Below are 18,509 nucleotides of genomic sequence, written 5' to 3'. Positions count from 1 at the left end.
CACAAAGTCAAAAACTGAATTTTAAAAATGTATTATTGCTTCAGCCGCCAAGCCAAAAATGAGAAAATGGAGAGATAACTGTGTCACTCTCACACGCAGAAGCTCTTAAGATAGCTTTTCACTCTTACTAAACTGTTGATAGACTTAAAGCTGCCACTCGCTGAGTTAATTTGCTGACAAAGTAGATGACGCTCGCTCTTGTCAGCACGGCTGTTTCAGAAGATGTTTAAATGTGATGTAGGTCAATGCTCGTATGGCCCAGTGTGCCTCCGGAGTTCTGCAAGGATGGTGCGAAGCTTATCTTAGCCTTGCAGACAGTGAACACGTGCCTTAAAAAACAAACAAACCAAGCAACACAGTTTCTGCTGGTGACTTGTGTGGATGACATTCCTTGCGTTTGTGTTCATCTCATGGGTTGGAGTTGATTACTGTATTAAAAAAGGAGGAAAAAAAGGAGCAAGCATTCCTGAGCGCATTGTTGCATGTGGATGGATCATGTGTTCCAGCTTGTCCACACTTTCTGTACACTCCCACACTGTGTTCAAACAAGCGTACAGTTAATCACATCACATGGGCGAGAGAGCAGACAGCACGTCGCTCCGCCGGACCTTTTCTCTCTTTCAAACTCTCGCTGCGGTGCGTGATTATGAATTGTTCGCAAGGGCTCGAATTGATTGGCAGCGAGTTGTTCAGCTTTTTGAGCACTGTGGAGAGAAGTTAGGCCTGCTCTAGCTGTTGGGCCACTCTGACTCGAGCATGATTTTGCATCCTGTCTGATCTTTTCAGACAGGACCTGTCAGTGAATGGCCTGGCAGGTTGGCACGAACTGTGTCATATTCCATGTGTATTTCTTGGAATGTGACGCATCCACAGAGGCGTAACTGCAGGGCGAAATCTCATTGGGCTGTAGCTGTCTGACCATAGGAAGGAGGTGACTGGAGGGTGGGAAGTGTGCAAAAGAATTTCACTTCTGTGGGGTTTTATGCTCAGTTAAAGTTCCTGTATGTTGTGTGAATTCATGAAAACAAAAGGTGCCTTCAATGTCGTTCAGCAGCATCCCCCAAATCATTCATCCTCTAGTAACCCTCAGATCAGGCCATATCTGAGGCTCAGCCTCCTTGCATGTAAAGTACATAGACACAATATATTCATCAGGTGACAGTTAACTAAAGTGCAGAATCACTGAAGAAGTGTTGGCACGAGCAGAATAGAAAAGCCATGAGTAGTTACGCAATGAGAGACTTTTTAGGCCTGGAAACTGTTTACAAAATGAGATGTTCCACACTTTGAATAGATCACGTTTTACACCGACTGACGCTGTTGCTGTTGTCATGTTTTCCTGTTCCACTCCCCTCCCTCCCTCCCCCTTCCTCCTGCTTTATCTCATCTGCAGGATCGTACTGTCAACCCCTCTGGCTGTGATTTCCTACTTCCTCATATGGTACGTTCCTCCCTTTGAGAATGGCAAAGTCATCTGGTACCTCTTCTTCTACTGCCTCTTCCAGAGCCTCCAGACTGTGAGTACCACATGTGCACACACAAACATGCTCACTATAACCTTTCATTGTAGGGTTCTCAGAGTATGGCCTGCAGCCTAACTGTGGTCTTTGGTGATGTTGGAGGGAAAGAATGTTCCCCTCTGTATTTCCTTCTTCCGTGTATATATAATATTAGTATGTAGCACCTCATGGGAAGATTAACCCCACCTTCTTTAGAAGTCTGATATATTTGGATTACTTAGAAAACAGTTTCCTGTCTTCGTGCAGCACTTGTGGTATCTAAGTATCGATCATTTGTTGAAGCTGTTCTCTCACCTTCATACTCTTTGTGATTTCCCGCAGTGCTTCCATGTGCCATACTCAGCCCTCACCATGTTCATCAGCTCAGAGCAGAAAGAGAGAGACTCTGCGACTGCCTACAGTGAGTATCGGCATGTTAAAGCGCCGTCCTCTTAGATAAACCTCCTGGAGCCTCTTTACGATGCCTCCTTGTCTCCTTATCAGGGATGACGGTGGAGGTTTTGGGCACCCTGCTCGGTACGGCAATCCAGGGCCAGATCGTCGGCTTGGCGAACGCTCCCTGCATCCCGGGGCCCGCCGATATCCTGGCAGAGCCGAGCAACTTCTCTGCGTCCCCTGGACTTAATGAGTCTAAGCCTGTCATCTCCCTGGAGCACACGGTAACCGTTTATCAGTTGGCTAATTAACAAGTTCGTCTAATTAGATGCGAGCTGATGACGGCGGTTTGTGAAATCTTCTGAATACTCATTGTGCATTTCTTCCTCCTGTGCAGAGAACAGCCTACATGATCGCGTCGGGTGTGATCTGCTTGATTTACATCATCTGTGCTGTCGTGCTGTTCTTCGGTGTGAGAGAACAAAAAGGTGAGCGTTTATCAGAATCAACCATCCTTCTGTTGTTGGATCCTTTAACAGACTAAGATTTTATCCAAAGCCAAAATCACTGATGTCAGATTCCCGATGGGCCGCACATGTACGCTTCCTTCGTGTGATTACAGCTCCATGATTATGGGCTGAGGAAGCACACAAAGTTTGCTCAAAGTGAAAGCCTTATGACCTCGTAATAAGATGTCTGGCTATTTCAGGGTGAGGCTTAAAGGCAGCTGCACATGAAAAGTGTCATTTAAAGTAAAAAAGCTCAGAAGAAGAAGAAAGAAAGTGTACTTTATTGGTCCCCGTGGGGAAAATCCCTCTCTGCATTTAACCCATTCACTCAGTGAAGCAGTGGGCAGCTATTGGGCGCCCGGGGAGCAGTGTGTAGGACGGTACCTTGCTCAGGGGTAGCTGTTCAGGGGAATCGAACCCCCGACCTTCCGATCATGGGGCCACCACTCTACCTACTGAGCTAGAAACGGGACATCAGAACGTTTCAAAGTGAATTCTGCATCTTGGTTCACTCCCTCGTGTCTTTTCTCTTTTCAGAGTCTTCTCGTCCCAGGTCTGAGCCCATGTCCTTCTTTCAGGGGATTAAGCTGGTGATGGGGTATGGACCATATGCCAAACTGGTCATGGCCTTCCTCTTTACCTCACTAGGTTTCATGGTGCGTACATGAAAGAGCCACACACACTCTGTATATTTTACTGTAAATGAATTTGTGTACAGGATAACTTTCCATGTTTGCGTTTTTCAGTCACTAACTTCAGCCTGTTTAGTCGTTCGCATGTTTGTGCTCCCAGCCAGAGTTTTCTTGGCCCCATGTGCATGTGTGTGCGTGTTTGTGTGTTCAAGCAATACACTGAGTGACCTCTCTGTCTCATCCTGCAGCTCCTGGAGGGAAACTTTGCCCTGTTCTGCAGCGCCACACTGGGTTTCAGGAACGACTTCCAGAATATTCTGCTGGTCATCATGGTGAGTAGAGACACAGAGGAGGTGACCGGGAGGTGGTTTATTGTGACAAACACATAGACACAGACAGCTAGGTGCACTGTTCCCATAGAAATGACTCCAGCCACCCCTGGCAGGTGAAACCCAGAGCAGCCCGTTTGTGCGGAACAAAATGAGCCATTAACGTCAGCATGCAGACAAAAGCCTTCTCTTGTAAATGGTCTTCAATTACAAAATCCACTCTGTACTCGGTCAGAAAGGAAGGCTCCTGCATGGCTGTTTCAGTGATGTGTGACTACTCGGCCCGAATGCCACCCCGTTCCCACAGACCGTAAAGAAGCCACAGTCACCTCTGCTTTCATGTCTCTTTTATATAAACCTGTGGTATAAGGGGAACAAAAAGCTTTCATATCAAAGAGTCACGCAAACTTCCCGACGAGTATTAAAGCTAATTAATCCACAGATGTGCTGAGCTCACGCAACGGTATGGGGGGAGAAAGTGCAGGTTAGCAAGGGTGAAGAGATTAGATGCTTTGAGCCTTTACTTCACGGACAGGATTATGTAGCCAAGGTAGTGACCATTAACCAGTACGTGCAGTCACTGAAATGACTTTGTTTAATCAGCACTGAGAGATGGTAATCCTTGATGATGTGTGAGGTGATCTCATTATCTTATAATGGCAACGATAAGATAAACCAAATCAAATTGGCACACGTTATAAAAGCACATGTACCTCACACTGGCTGTCAGTCGAAGGAGCAAAAGCAGCAAAGGTCAAAAGTAATGAATAACTGAGGGAAGAGGAGGGAGGCAGAAAAAGCCTCCTGTGTGGCGCCTGTTCATGTTAGATCCAGCTTGGATGCACAGCACGTGCAGTCGTTCTTAAGGATGTTTGTATGAGAATGTCGTGCTGCTCAGTTTCAGTGAAGGCAGTTTGTGTGAAACTCTCTTCAAAGTTGGTTTAGAAGATGAAAGCTGATGCGTGATGTTGATATTTGATTTCTAAGGAAAAAAACAGCGAGGCTCATGGGGGCAAAGGTTTGAGAGAAGTGTTTGCAGAACAGCAAGACTAATTTCAAGTGCATACATTTTAAAACAGAGTGTGTGCTCGTAGACTAAAGTGAAACTACATGAAATGAGTCTGAAAGCTACAGATAACTGCACAGAGAGACTGAGGTGACGGGAAGTACATGAAGTACATGAAGTACATGAAGAGGCCTTCATGTACTTCCTATCGAAGGCATTCAGAAGGAGAGGTGGGGAAATACCGAGAACACTGTGCACAATGGCTGGGTGTTCTCGCCGCCTTGGTCAAACACGCGCAGGTCAAAGCCCACGACGATCTGGGGGCTGTCCCGCCTCTTCATGTCCTCTTTAGGTCAGATGATATCTGAAGTGCTTTGTGACTGCATCAGATGTCTAACATGCTTCTCTTCTTTTATATAACACAGATAAAGTAGGGTTTTTGTTGTTGTTTTTCCCGATATTGACCTGGAATACGGAGGGGCGTTGGAGAAACTTACAGGAACTTCTCTGAGTTTTGGTAAAACAGTTGGTTAACCACACTTGTTTTTTTGTTCCCCTCCTCTTTCAGCTCTCCGCTACTCTGGCCATTCCCTTCTGGCAGTGGTTTCTGACTCGTTTTGGAAAGAAGACAGCGGTTTACGTTGGCACACTGGTAAGTCCCTGAAATCTTGTTAAAAGTATAAACAAACCGTAAAACTTAGGGGAATTTTTCTTTCATAGGAAAACTGATGCAGTATCATTAAGAGACCTGTTTTGGGATTTAAATCTCTCACTGCTGTCATTTCCAGGCTGTGATTCCTTTCATGATCCTGGTGGTGTCCCTGAAGAGTAACCTGGCTGTCACCTACATCTGCTCCTTTGCTGCTGGCGTTGGAGTGGCTGTCGCCTTCCTGCTACCTTGGTATGCCTCTCCGCTGGCTCGTATTTGATGACTTTATAGATAAAAACGTTTTTTCTTATCAGGAATGCACATAAATGAGCAAGCCTCACATTTTGTTTGTTCAGGTCTATGCTGCCCGATGTCGTCGACGACTTCCAAGTGCAAAATCCCGACTTCACCGGCCACGAAGCGCTCTTCTATTCCTTCTATGTCTTCTTCACCAAGTTTGCTTCTGGAGTCTCTCTCGGCATCTCTACTCTTAGTTTAGAGTAAGCACTGGCACCAAGTTTAAGCATTTGCAGCTATTTGTTTAGTTGAATTTCTCAGCACCTAAAATCCCACATCAAAGCAAGGAGTTCCTTTCCGTTCCATTAGATTACAGTGAGGCTGTAGAGTGCATGTGGGTACATATCACATGAGTAACCACAGCAGTGTTTTTCATTTGATGAGTAATTTGTTACTTTTCCTGCACATCAATATCTCTGCTGCGCTAAAAGCTAATAATTTTATTTCTCTTCTTTTTAGCTTTGCGGGTTACATCAGCCGAGGCTGCTCTCAACCTAAGGAAGTGGACTTGACGTTGAAATTACTGGTTTCGGCGGCACCCATAGCTCTGATGGCGATTGGCCTGTCCATAATTTACTCTTACCCGATCAATGAGGAGAAGAGGCAAGCTAACCGCAAACTCCTACAGGACCTGAGGTAAGTGCACAGACCCAAACGCTTCACCATCTTCTGTGTGTGTGTTGTATCTGTGTGAGGCAACCCTCCAACCGAAGTCTCTCGTCTCACAGGGAGAATGAGGCGGACTCTGAAACGGACTCAGCAGAACTAGTCAACGTGGTCTAGCTCATTTTCCAGACAGACCAGTGGGGTGAACGAATGGCACTTTTGCACCGGACGGCACCAACAGACCCGCGACTGTCGGATCACTGCCTCGTCCACTAATGCTGCTGTTGCTGCTGCTGTTCCAGAAGTACTTGATTCACTCAAGTGTCATTGTTTCAGCCACCCTGAGGCCTTTTCTAAAGACAACCCTCCCATCTGTGAATCTGTGATATTTTCCTGGCACACTTCTGTTTCTGTTCTTCGTGGGGAAAAAAAGCCTTATTTTTTAGATGTACTGTGAAAAGATCCTTTTCGTTTTCTTTGTTTAGTTGGTCTTTCTCTGAGTCAAAAATCACACAAGAACTATGAAAAGCATTAAGAGCATGTTTTCATTAGTATTAATGGTGCTATGTACGCACGTCGAACGTGAGCGACCTCAGGAGGCTCTGAGATGTGAGCGTTCGACACGAGGAACTTGAACAGCGGTACAACCTTAATTTGTTCCCCTGTTTACGGGGTTTTAAAAAGCTGATGCAAACGTCGGGGGTTTTTTGTTTTGTTTTTTTAAATAGAAATTGTAATTTTACATTTTCACTTCATAGTTTACACAATCCAATCAGCCAGCCTGTTTCATCTTATTCCCATCCCACTGGCTTTTCTTATAAAAGGTTATAAATAATGGTGATGTTTGAACTTGTGGCCAAACAGGAACACCTGCGCTCTAAAGGGCTTCTAATAGTACTCCACCGTCACACTGAAACCACTACAGGAGTGAAAGCAGTTATTTTTCAAAAACATAACTGATGTCTGTATATTCAGCAGCTACATTATTTCCATTATTTATAAGGACAGCTGCTGATGGCAGGGAAAACCTTTTCTCTCTCAATGCTTTAAATTTAAGTTACTACAGGCACCTGTAATTTAGTGATATCATTATTTAAATATTTATTAGTTTTCATTTTTCCTTTTCAAATTCATGTTTTCTAGAAAGCCATGCTTCTTGGATTATTTAACTCTATTTAAGGCCTGTAAAGCTGTTGCCAACTGGGCATTCAGGTTTAACCTCCTTTGCGGTCTTTGCTTCATATGCATTTTATAAAAGGGAAGCGCATCATTTTGGAGAAAGAAGAAGGCGGGTGAAAAAAAAAAAAGAGGAAGATGGAAAGCGGAGCTCTTATCGATGGGTGTTTATGTTTATCTGTATATATGTTTTTATTGGAGAAGCACATGTCAATCTGTCATCACGAGGATTATGTTTCATATCTGTCGATATGGAAATGTGTACATTGAGTGTCATATGTTATACATAATGTTACATCTTTGGCATTTGATTCGGACAACTGAGTTGCCAATGTTTATTTCATTCATGCTCGTTTTCTTTACCCTCTGCTGAAGAGGACAGAGAACGTACATCCTTACAATTACTACAGGTTTAGTCTACATCCTGTAAATGCTGTCTTGTTTTAATTTGTTGTGTAGTTTTTTTATTTTTTATTATTGACTCTTGAGTGAGGCTGTAGCCAAATGTGTGAAGCTTTAATCCCGACAAAGGCACACAGGCGCCTCCTGTGCATATGTATATACTTGTGTATATATCTTTGTTATATTTGTGTCTGCAAGTGGGATGAACCCATCTACACTGTGGTGTAGCTATTTAAGAAAATACTGTGATGGAGGAAAAATATGTTAATAAACACTAACTGATAAATGTCCATTGTGCACTGTGGGGCAAAAGAAATTGGCAGTAGTCTTTACTTCCTCCTTGTGTGGATTAAAAATAAGGAACTTCTTCTCCATCCACACATCCCATGTGGATGGATGAGATTCCAAGATGCATTGCTGATCAGTTGTCTCCCTCTATGATCGGAAGGGATTTTGGTCTTTCTGGTCCAGGATTTGTAGAGCTGAAGCAAGTTTATAGCCAGCACAAACACTGGTTTGGGCCTCTGGTAATAATAATGACCTGATGCACTCTCACTAATACCTCGGCATGCTACTGATGAGACGGTGGATGGTGTTTTAGGGGATATCCTCCCAGACATGGATTATAGCATCAGGGAGCTCTAGGAGAGTGTGGGGACTAGACACAGAAGATGTGACAGAGGTTCTCGCAAGGATTCAGGTCTGGGAAACATGACAGTGGAATTGATAGCAATACCTTCATACAAAAAATTCAGTATTATACCTAGTTCTGTCCAAACAAAGTCACCCCAGCTGTATTGACACGATGCAGCAGTACCATCTAGTGGTTACACAGCTCAGCAGCAGGTCAAACATGAGCCATTTACCAACTCGGCACAAGAAATTAGTCCCATATTATATATAGTGGAACCCACTGGAGAAGAAAAGTCATGAGTAATAACAGGTAACAGAAGAGGCGCAGCATCAGTCAAAATTATACTAATTTATTAACCAAAAAGGGAAAAAAACCCACCATGAACTCCATGAAAAGTGTTAGTGTGTCAGCAGGCGAATGAATGAACTTTAGGTTGACGGTGTTTCACAGTGCGAAGCCTAAACATAACCAGAGCTGGGTGGATGGGATTAGAGAAGCCCGAGGCAGCTGTTTGCAGTTTAGGTGCTGAAGAGTGATATGATCTGTTTTGATATTAGTTCAACTGTATTTTAAGCGTTTTAAGAGAGATCTGCTGAACCGTGTCGTCTTGATTAATCAGTAATGTTTAATTTCATATAATGATACATAATTCGTTACTAACTTCTTTCAAATCAATTTATGACCTTTCAAAGTAATTTGACATCAATGAGGCTTTAGGTGAGAATCGTACTATGATTATGCATATTTTTTAAACATAACATAATTAGGCTGTTATTTGCTATTTTTATTGTAAATATTTATAAGGGGAAAGGGGGAGTAAAGTACACAATGAGGCCCAGCTTATGTCATCAGCTGTGTTGTTTGCCTCCAAGACGTGTCTTCCCGTCCTCAAACGGGGAAGCGAGTGTGCAAGTATACAAGTACAAACTGTGTGTACTTAGTATTGAGAAACACCTGCTGACATATTTGACCAGATCAGCGTCATCCCTGTGCCCTGGCTCTAATGGGTAAGGCTGACAGATTGCAGATTGCCAAGGAACCATGAAATAATCAATTAAATGGTGAAATAATAAAATATGTTTTCAAAAAAGATTAATTGACATATGTATTTAATACACTATTTATTTATTTCCATTTTAATTACGTACTCATCCATTTAATTGCTTAATGGTGTATTTAGTGATATAATTTGGCCACTCTTTGCACTCCAACTATGACGAGAGTCCTCGTCGTATTTTCAGGTGTGGCTCTAGTGAAACCCAGTTTTCACATTCACATGGTTTATGATTCATAATGAACTGATCCCATCTAGTGTTCAGTCACGAAATTGCAATAACTGTTTGGTGAATGTTGGTTTTATTTCGCACACATAAACGGCGACATTTGGATGAATATTTTCTTCCTGGTAGAAGTCATACTTAAAAAAAACATCATTACATAAATAAACATTTAACCGTTGTCATCTGCGTGTTGCCGTAAGATAAAACGATAAAAAACTGATGTCGTTTCCGTGAACTTTTATTTTGAAAGGAGAACTATTAGCCGGAAGTTGTCCAGTTCCTTTGCCTAAAGGCGGTATTTTATGTCTTATCTCTGACAGTGCGTGCTTTGTGTTTCTCCATAGCGAAGATATTCTATATACCCACATACCCTAAAGAAGCAATCCCGGCAGTCGGCTTTATGTGCTTCGTGGACTCGTGAAACCGGTGTTTGCTAACTGCTTAGCTAATATGGCTGCTAACCCGCCGGGACAGGGCTTTCAGAACAAGACCCGTGTGGCCATCCTGGCGGAGTTGGACAAGGAGAAGAGGCGGCTGCTGCAGAGCCAGTCCATGAACAGCCCCGGAGCCAACATCCCGCTGTCGTCCAGACCCAGCCTGAAGGAGGTGAGGGACAGCGCCGAGCAGCAGCACATCGCAGCCCAACAGAAGGCCGCCCTGCAGCACGCTCACGTCCACTCCTCCGGGTTCTTCATCACCCAGGACTCCTCGTTTGGGAACCTCATCCTCCCGGTGCTCCCCCGGCTGGAGCCCGACTTCTGACTCTAAATTCTGACCCCGACCCCTAAGACATTTAAACTGGTTATTTTATGGTATTGTTGATCTGATGATGACTGATATTATATTTTATTCTGCCAGGGAGACTAAAAGACGTCACAGACAGAATAAAATATTTGAGCGTAATGTCCTGTGTTAAGCCCTCACACAGATTATTCTTCATTAATTATGCGATCATGACTGTGTTTCACTCAGATCAGTGTGAGTCAGGATGAGAAGTCTGCTGCTGGCATAATAACAGATTTTATGTGGCAGGTGCTTTCATCTATGAGAGTTGGAAAAAATCCAAAGAAGCAACAGGATGTAAAACGAGTTTCAGAAATTGTGTCTTCAAAAGGAACTGAATACTGAAGATGCAAGTCTGGATAACCAGATGGAAACAGTTACCGACGTCCTGGAAGAGCCCGAAAACCCCAAGTTTACTGCATACAGTTGCATCACCAACTCATTTTGTTGTTCCTGGTATTTTAGAACCGTTTTTTTTAAGTGTGTTGTACTTTCATATGTCACAGTATTATTAACATAGCACATTTCAGCCCAGGGGTACTGACTGGTTTGTGAATATCTGGGCTCATAATTGCGATCTATGAGATCTGTGTGGGTTACAACAGTTATTTGCCCAGAATCCCTCAACAGATGACTTACTATGGAAGCACAAACATGAGATGGGTCTAAATAAACTGTTAAACATATTCTGGCATAATTCATATGTTCAATTATACAATTTTCTTTTGCATTTCCTCATTTTATGTTCATTCCAAAGAAATAGATTTGAAACCTTTGTATAACAACTTACACAGAAGACTATCAGGATATCCAAAAGCGAAGGACAGTGTCCTACAGGTGAAGAAGAGAAGGGAGGGTGGAGTGGGTGTGTCAGAAGGATAGCAGCAAGAGTGAAAGGGAATGTTTACAAGATAGTAGTTAGACCTGCTAGGATGTGTGTACAGAGGCGGTGGTATAAAGGATGCTGAAGGTGGAGCTTCCAGGCAGGAGGAAAAGAGCAGGGCCACAGAGAAGACTGATGCAGGCGATGCAGAGTGAGAGAGGAGAGCGAGTGCTCACACACATACCTGTGTCAACACACCTGTCAGTCAAAGCAACCACTCCCCTCACTTCACTGTCTCTTTCTGAGACAGCCTCAAGTGGCTTAAAGAGGAACTGCAGTTCTCTTTTTTTTGCCGCTTCCTTGTTGGCTTCATTTTTAAATCAAAAATGCAAGAAACAGTTTAATTAATCACTGTTCTTCACTTAATTCCTTAACTTATAAAAATAAATAAAAACTTTTCTGCTGTCTCACCTCTGTCAGTTCTCATGCTGTTGCAAGAACAGCATGATCATCACCTCTTTTTAACCTAGTCTCAGCAACTTTGTCCCATAGCTTGCACATCCTTTCCACCTCCATCTTTCTTCTCAGCCACCTGATACATACCTTTCCTCCTTCCTTTAAAGCCAGCCTAAGAAATGTGATTTTATAATTGCCCGATAAAGTAAACTGCCATTTTCAAAAATGTTATCATCCAAATTCATGCAGCGTGGCTAAATTAAGAATGAATTACAAACCCTGGCTTCCTTGCTAACACGATTAACAGCTAAATACTATCATAGTGGAGGTGTAACATTACTGCTAAAATAGCTCATATGAACCCTGATACTGACCTATGTATTTATCAAAACAAATGTTCCGATATTACAAAGAAAACGAATGATTGCTTTTTACAGTATTAGCCAAGGGCGTAGATTTGGTTTTGGCATTGGTGGGGACGGATGATTCAACCACCGAACTCTGCCTTGTTTCTTATTTTTTTCCTTTTTGTCTTTGCTTCTTGATAAAAAAAGGAGAAATATACTTGCCTACATATGCTATTCTACATGCTTTTAAACCATTTAAAATCACAATTCATAGTTTTATATGTGAATTATATAATGTTAAATTACTATTAAACAAATGACTGACTAAGTATTTTAGGCTTTAGTTTACTTCAGTCATATTCCATATAAATCAGGTATCATACAAAAATAACAATAGCTTCAAATACAGTCATGACAATAAAAGAATATGACTTTAAGGACTTAACAACATTACTTCAGTTATAGTGCACCAACATCTCTTATAGCACTAAGGGAACACTGAATGACCTGCTGGTTTTTGTCCATAAAACTACTCATCTAAGATTATCACAAAGTAAAAGATTGGTCATACACACAACACACCGAGTGCCTTAGCCAGTGACAGGAGGGTCTGGAGCACTTTTAAAGCGCACCCAAGAAATCCTGGAGGTGACTGAAATTCAAATTCCAACAGCAGAATGAGTTCTTAATTTTACTACAAGCACAGATCTAAAAGTGGCAGACTGAACTCTTTAGGCCCTTTAGACTTATCTGACAAGAGAAAGAATTGAGTCTAAGCAAATATTCAGATGTCAGAAACTTTAGTAGACCAGTTTCACTTGGAACGCTTCTCTGTTAATTCATATATCTGTCTTTGTGAGTGCGTAAAAAGCTTCCTACAGTCCTAACAAGGACTGTTTTTTGTTTGTTTTGTTTTGTTTTTTAAAGAGGAGGAATCTTTCAGGTTCTACTGCTACTGCCTTGGGTGTCAGCGACTCTTCTCTGGTGCATTGAACTATTGCCAGCATTTCCCCAACAATCCATCAACCTCTGGCCGCCCTGGGAGAAAAAAAAAAGTTTGTTTGCCATTGTCTTTAAATTATTAAGTATCACAATTGTAATTAGATCATAATTACCTGATCACTCCCAAGATTTTCTCTGAAATGCTTGACAAGAGTAGAAGAAAAAATTCGAATATAAGTGAGTACTGTACTCTGACAGGAATTAAACTTTCAGTTTCAGACAAGGATTGGACAATTCTTAAAAAACAAACAAACCAAAAAAAAAGTGGACAGAGCCTTTTAACACTTAACTTTTAACACTCTGATCATTATATGAAATGTAATGATTTATCATCGTTGTTTTTCAATAAATCTCATTTCCTAGTGTAAGGATGTTGGAGGGCAAAAAAGAAAAAAGTTTTACCAACCGGTAGGACCTGCACTCTGAACTCGATTACTTCCGCCTAGAATCGATAGCAGAGCGGGGGCTGTCGCTGATGCAACACTGACAGGTCCGTTCAGCCGGTTTCTCTCACCCAGGACTCTTTGAAAGGAGACGGTTTTGAGGTAAGTCGGCTACTGTGCAGGGTGGTTTTACCGTAGAACGACATTGCTGTGAGATAAACAAAAAAAATGTAGCAATTAGAAAAAAGCAGCTGAATCGATTATAACCACAGGAGATAGGTAACGTTAGCTGCACATGGTTTTCTCGCTAAACAGATCCTTCATTCATCGGTGGAAGTTAGCTAAATTGTAGGCTACATGCTGAATTTTAGCAAATTTACCGGGGAAAGATGTGCTTTTTCATTTTTATTTTTTAATTTTTCGGCTAATTGCGTCTTTTTCAAAACTACCGTTATGTTCATTGGCTAGCCTGCACAGCCTATGGAGCATCATAGTGAAGTTTATTACATGAATACGGCTTATAGACAGCAAACTGAGCTGCAGTATTTTTAATTTTTTTAAAACGCGCAAAATCTATATGCATTACTGTTTTGTTTCAGTGGAAAAAACATGGCAGTCAGGCGAATGTTAGTCATACCTGTCTGTAGCCAAGATCAACAATAAACCGAAAGCAATTTAACTGGAACTCCCTTATTAAGAACCCCAGGAGGATGACCACTGTGCTTGTGTTATAGTCGGAGTACCCAGCGCCATGGCAGATCAGCTGAGTCCAGATGAGAAATTTAACCTCATCACCAGGAACCTCCAGGTGGGACACGCAGACAGCTGCTCATTGTTACTGGAGCATACAGGTCACACTCACATGTTTCTGCTCGTGTGTGTGTGTGTGTGTGTATTGCAGGAGGTCCTTGGAGAGGAGAAGGTGAAGCAGGTCCTTCAGGAGAGAGCGCTCAGGGTTTACTGGGGCACAGCAACCACTGGCAAACCCCACGTAGCTTACTTTGTCCCCATGTCTAAGATAGCAGACTTCCTCAAAGCTGGATGTGAGGTGGGTGTGGCAGAGCTGACTATGGTTTTATTTGTAGTTGCTATTAAATTAAAACAGCCTTTTTATTCCCTCTTCTACCTTTCCTTAGGTCACTGTTCTGTTTGCAGACTTGCATGCTTACCTAGACAACATGAAAGCTCCCTGGGAGCTGCTGGAGCTCAGGGTCAAATACTATGAGCAGGTTATCAAGGCCATGCTGGAGAGCATCAGTGTGCCTCTGGATAAACTCAAGTTTGTCAAAGGAACTGACTTCCAGCTCAGCAGGTCTGTTTGCTGATTCAGAGGCTGATCTGACATCCACTCGTTCAACTTTACAGTCTCTTAAAACTTGCCTGTAGCTGCAGCTCATACTGAACATGTAGGTGTTACCATGTTTTCCAGGGAGTACACTCTGGATGTGTACCGCCTGTCCTCCATGGTGACAGAGCACGATGCTAAGAAGGCTGGAGCTGAGGTGGTGAAACAGGTGGAGCATCCTCTCCTGAGTGGTCTGCTGTACCCCGGCCTACAGGTAGTAATGCTGTTCATAGAATTGAGACGCTGGTGTCATCACACTGTGACAATGCAGTAGTTGAAGTTTCTCAGATGTGTCCGTGTCACAGCTTAGTATTATTCACAGTAACCGTATCTTGTGTTTTTCCTCATGCCCTCAGGCTCTGGATGAGGAGTATTTGAAAGTGGATGCTCAGTTTGGAGGTGTTGACCAGAGGAAGATTTTCACTCTGGCAGAGAAGGTATCCTACACCTTTGCACATTTACAGAGGTTTTTCCTTTAGTTTTAGCTCAAGTCCTCTGCAGCCTCCCAGCAGCGCACAGCTGCTAATGACTCTTTAGTCATTAGCAGCACTAATGTACTGGATTCCTTTGAATCCAGTACATTAGTGCTGTGACTTATCATACCTTCCACAATAACACTGGTATATCTTGTGAAACTGGTGATATAGTGATGCATTTCTGTTTGCTAGTGTGGGCAGCAATGGTCTAAGCCCACTTATGTCTGAGTGCGAGAGCGGTGTGTGAGCTTCCAATGACGATTTGTTACCTAAAAAGGGAGCAGCTGTATGCCAATAGTGTGGTAGTGGTTTGCCTGTTAGAGACACGCACTTTGCAAACTATGAAAGTAAACGGTAAACATCAAACCGGTTTCATTACTTGATGCAAAAACGCACTGAGAATATGAAAACAAAGTTGAAGGAGGAAATCCGCGAGAGATATAAAAATATCTCTTATAATATATAAGATGAGGAAAATAGTGGACAATACCTCCCACCCACTCCATGACGTGCTGGCTAGTCAAAGGAGCACGTTCAACGAGAGACTGAGATTCCACAAATGCACCACCGAGTGACAAAAGAAATCATTCCTGCTTGTGGCTTATATCCCAGTACAACTCGTCCATCTAAGGCACAGTACAAAGTCAATAGTTACACCCTTTTTAAACATGTTCTAAAGTGAAAGTAACAAATAAACCAACTTTACTGGTTAGAGTTAACTGTCAGTCATATATATTTCATCTCTGTGATATTCTGGATATTCATAATTGAGCTATTTGTATATATTATATTACATCCAGAGAGGAATGGGAAGTTCATTTACTTTCCTCTTCCTGCACTCTTATGAATGTAGTGTGCTGTAGGGATTACTTTTTTAACCCCGAAGTTAGCCTGACTTTGATGCTTCAAAGGTCGTGGTGCTCTCACAAAAAGCCAAACGAGTTTTTCTGTTATAGAAGATGTAGAACATTTATTCTGTTATTATCAGAGCGTCAGATCCAGTTCTTTACCTTTCTGAGAATTTTAAGGTTTTCTCTCATGTCAGCTTCTATATTTAGTTACATGTGAAAGTGTGATAACAGACTAGTACAGAATTGATAGCGTTCAGCTGTTCAAGCTTTTAACCTGTGTTGTTCGGCAGTACCTGCCCTCTCTCGGCTACGCTAAACGTGCCCACCTGATGAACCCGATGGTGCCGGGGCTGACGGGGGCTAAGATGAGCTCTTCAGAAGAGGTAAGGTCATATAAACTTAGTTTGTCATGGAAGGAAGTGATTGGAGTTCAAGATTTTGACGGGAAATTTTCTCAACACGCCGTCCATCTTCATTTTATTATCTGTTTTTGCTTCCAGGAATCGAAAATCGATCTCCTGGACTCCAAAGAGGATGTAAAGAAGAAGCTGAAGAAGGCTTTCTGTGAGCCGGGCAACATCCAGAACAATGGAGTTCTCTCTTTTGTCAAATATGTCCTCTTCCCTCTACGAGGAGGTAGAAACAATTTTTCAATCTCTTCCTGCAACCTGGCTTCAGACTTCCTTTTTTTTCGGCAAATCAATTTGAATAATCAAATGAGTTGTTCATTTGTACTGTTGTGTTTCAGTGTTCTCCATCAAGAGAGATGCAAAGTGGGGCGGAGACAAAGTTTACAGTGCGTTTGAGGAAGTGGAGAAGGATTTCGTTGCAGAGGTGAAGGACGCCTTAACTGGTTTATTTGAACAATGAAGTCTTCCCGTAACGAGCTCTGTATTAACCTGTAGTTAACTGCTGTTTATAGATAATCCACCCTGGAGACCTGAAGGCCTCTGTGGAGGTTGCACTAAATGAGCTACTGGAGCCAATTAGAAAGAAGTTCGAGTCTCCTGAGCTCCGTAAACTTACCAGCAACGCCTATCCTGATCCCTCAAAGACAAGTCAGTGTCAAACCGTGTGGCTGCTGTGGCTTAAAGCGGGAGTGGCTTCATACTGAGACTTAATGCTGTCTTACTTGTGTGTTATTAGAAGCAGGAGGGAAGGGCGTTAAGGCCGGAGGAGGAGGAGATGGTGGTGGAGGAGAGGACGATGAGCTGGCTCCATCCAGACTGGACATCAGAGTGGGAAAGATCCTCAGTGTGGAGAAGGTAAGTTATTGTCATTTCATTATAATCAGAACTTTTACATCATTGGATAATCACTGTGGAACTTAAAAATAATTTCCCCCCTCTGTAGCATCCAGACGCTGAGTCTCTGTACCTGGAGAAGATCGATGTAGGAGAGCCTGAGCCGAGGACGGTAGTCAGTGGGCTGGTGGCCTACATTTCACAGGAGGACCTGCAGGACAGACTGGTGTTGGTGCTGTGCAATCTGAAACCCCAGAAGATGCGTGGGATCGAGTCTCAAGCCATGCTGCTGTGTGCCTCTATGTGAGTTTCATTTTTGGGGGCTGGGTTGTTTTGTTTTTTTGCACAAAGTGAAATTTAGCTTAAATTTCCAACTCTTCCGATCTCTGTTTGTTTCCCAGTGAGGGCGAGCCCAGAAAGGTGGAGCCTCTGGATCCTCCAGAAGGTTCGTTGCCAGGGGACAGGGTCTTTGTGGAAGGGTATGAGTCAGGCAAGCCAGATGATAGGCTTAACCCAAAGAAGAAGGTGTGGGAGAAACTCCAGGTATGTTTCTTTATGTATGTTTAACGTTAAACCGCTGTATTTTTCCCCCTCTACTAAAGAGCTAACATTTAAAGTACAGACTATAAAATCATGTGTGTTATCTGGTATTTTAGGTTGACCTAAAGATATCAGACGAGTGTGTAGCTCAGTGGAAAGACAAGCAGCTGATGACCAAACTGGGGCAGATCACATGTAAGACGCTCAAAGGAGGGAACATCAGTTAAACACGCAAACGCTGAAGCTGCTCCTGCTCGCCACAGCAACAGTACTTCCATCGAGTCGCCATGGCAGCAGCATCGAGCTTCATCTGGATGTTTCCTGAAGAGTGACGGCACATGATGCCTTGTGTCTTACATGTTTTAAACTCTCTTAGACAAATTCTGAAAACCTGATTCATTACTTTTTCTTTCTTTGAAGTTGTTTAGTGTTACTAGTACACATATGGGGGAAGAAAGGGCTTTTTCAGTTAAAGGACTCTGGTCTTTATAGCTTATTCGGGGAAGTAGCCAATGAAAAATATCTCGGGTTTCCTAAAAGGGACTGAACGTTTCCTTAGTTACCTGTTTTACTGTTTGCCTTCATGGTAAATGTGAACATCAGGACTGTGGCCAATCTGCCAAATCTGCTTACTAAGCATAGTTTTATGGGTTCCCAACATCCTATGTATCTAAAAATCAATATGCCTTGTACTATATGACGGTTGTATTTTGACTAATGTTGCACAGAAATCCAGATCTGAACATTAGTTGTTATAATCAAACCATGCATCATCATCTCTAATGTGTAATAAACACTGGTTGAAGTCTGAGTGAGAATATCATTTGTGATCCGTGAGAAAGTT

At 42.6% G+C, this 18,509-nt stretch overlaps 3 protein-coding genes across 3 annotated transcripts in view; all 3 read left to right on the top strand.

Annotated features, from left to right (window-relative positions):
- The window catches only part of mfsd2ab (MFSD2 lysolipid transporter A, lysophospholipid b), a 14,976-nt gene extending 7,183 nt beyond the window's left edge, over window positions 1-7,793 (top strand). The window contains exons 4-14 of the mRNA XM_005728890.1: window positions 1,394-1,517; window positions 1,842-1,920; window positions 2,004-2,179; window positions 2,293-2,383; window positions 2,942-3,060; window positions 3,285-3,368; window positions 4,940-5,023; window positions 5,160-5,272; window positions 5,377-5,520; window positions 5,777-5,953; window positions 6,046-7,793. Coding sequence (XP_005728947.1) covers window positions 1,394-1,517; window positions 1,842-1,920; window positions 2,004-2,179; window positions 2,293-2,383; window positions 2,942-3,060; window positions 3,285-3,368; window positions 4,940-5,023; window positions 5,160-5,272; window positions 5,377-5,520; window positions 5,777-5,953; window positions 6,046-6,100 — 1,246 coding nt within the window. The 3' untranslated portion in view covers window positions 6,101-7,793. The remainder of the gene's footprint in view (window positions 1-1,393; window positions 1,518-1,841; window positions 1,921-2,003; window positions 2,180-2,292; window positions 2,384-2,941; window positions 3,061-3,284; window positions 3,369-4,939; window positions 5,024-5,159; window positions 5,273-5,376; window positions 5,521-5,776; window positions 5,954-6,045) is intronic.
- Window positions 7,794-9,658: 1,865 nt separating this feature from the next.
- Window positions 9,659-10,884, top strand: LOC102214581 (SOSS complex subunit C-like). The gene has a single exon (XM_005728889.1). The coding sequence runs from the start codon at window positions 9,866-9,868 to the stop codon at window positions 10,175-10,177; it is 312 nt and encodes a 103-aa protein (XP_005728946.1). The 5' UTR covers window positions 9,659-9,865; the 3' UTR covers window positions 10,178-10,884.
- A 2,370-nt stretch (window positions 10,885-13,254) lies between these two features.
- yars1 (tyrosyl-tRNA synthetase 1) lies at window positions 13,255-18,476 on the top strand. Its single transcript, XM_005728888.2, has 14 exons — window positions 13,255-13,371; window positions 13,944-14,017; window positions 14,111-14,257; window positions 14,346-14,521; window positions 14,639-14,768; window positions 14,911-14,991; window positions 16,172-16,264; window positions 16,382-16,517; window positions 16,630-16,715; window positions 16,804-16,939; window positions 17,028-17,146; window positions 17,235-17,428; window positions 17,527-17,668; window positions 17,782-18,476. Exons 2-14 carry the CDS (start codon window positions 13,961-13,963, stop codon window positions 17,890-17,892), a joined length of 1,608 nt encoding a protein of 535 aa, XP_005728945.1. The 5' UTR covers window positions 13,255-13,371; window positions 13,944-13,960; the 3' UTR covers window positions 17,893-18,476.
- The last annotated feature ends 33 nt before the right edge of the window (window positions 18,477-18,509 follow it).

Source organism: Pundamilia nyererei, unplaced genomic scaffold, assembly GCF_000239375.1.
Source record: "Pundamilia nyererei isolate P.nyererei 1_Seehausen unplaced genomic scaffold, PunNye1.0 scaffold00030, whole genome shotgun sequence".
In the NCBI taxonomy this organism is placed as follows: Eukaryota; Metazoa; Chordata; class Actinopteri; order Cichliformes; family Cichlidae; genus Pundamilia; species Pundamilia nyererei.
Note: the sequence above shows the minus strand (reverse complement) of the source record. Positions and strands in the feature narration are given on the sequence as shown.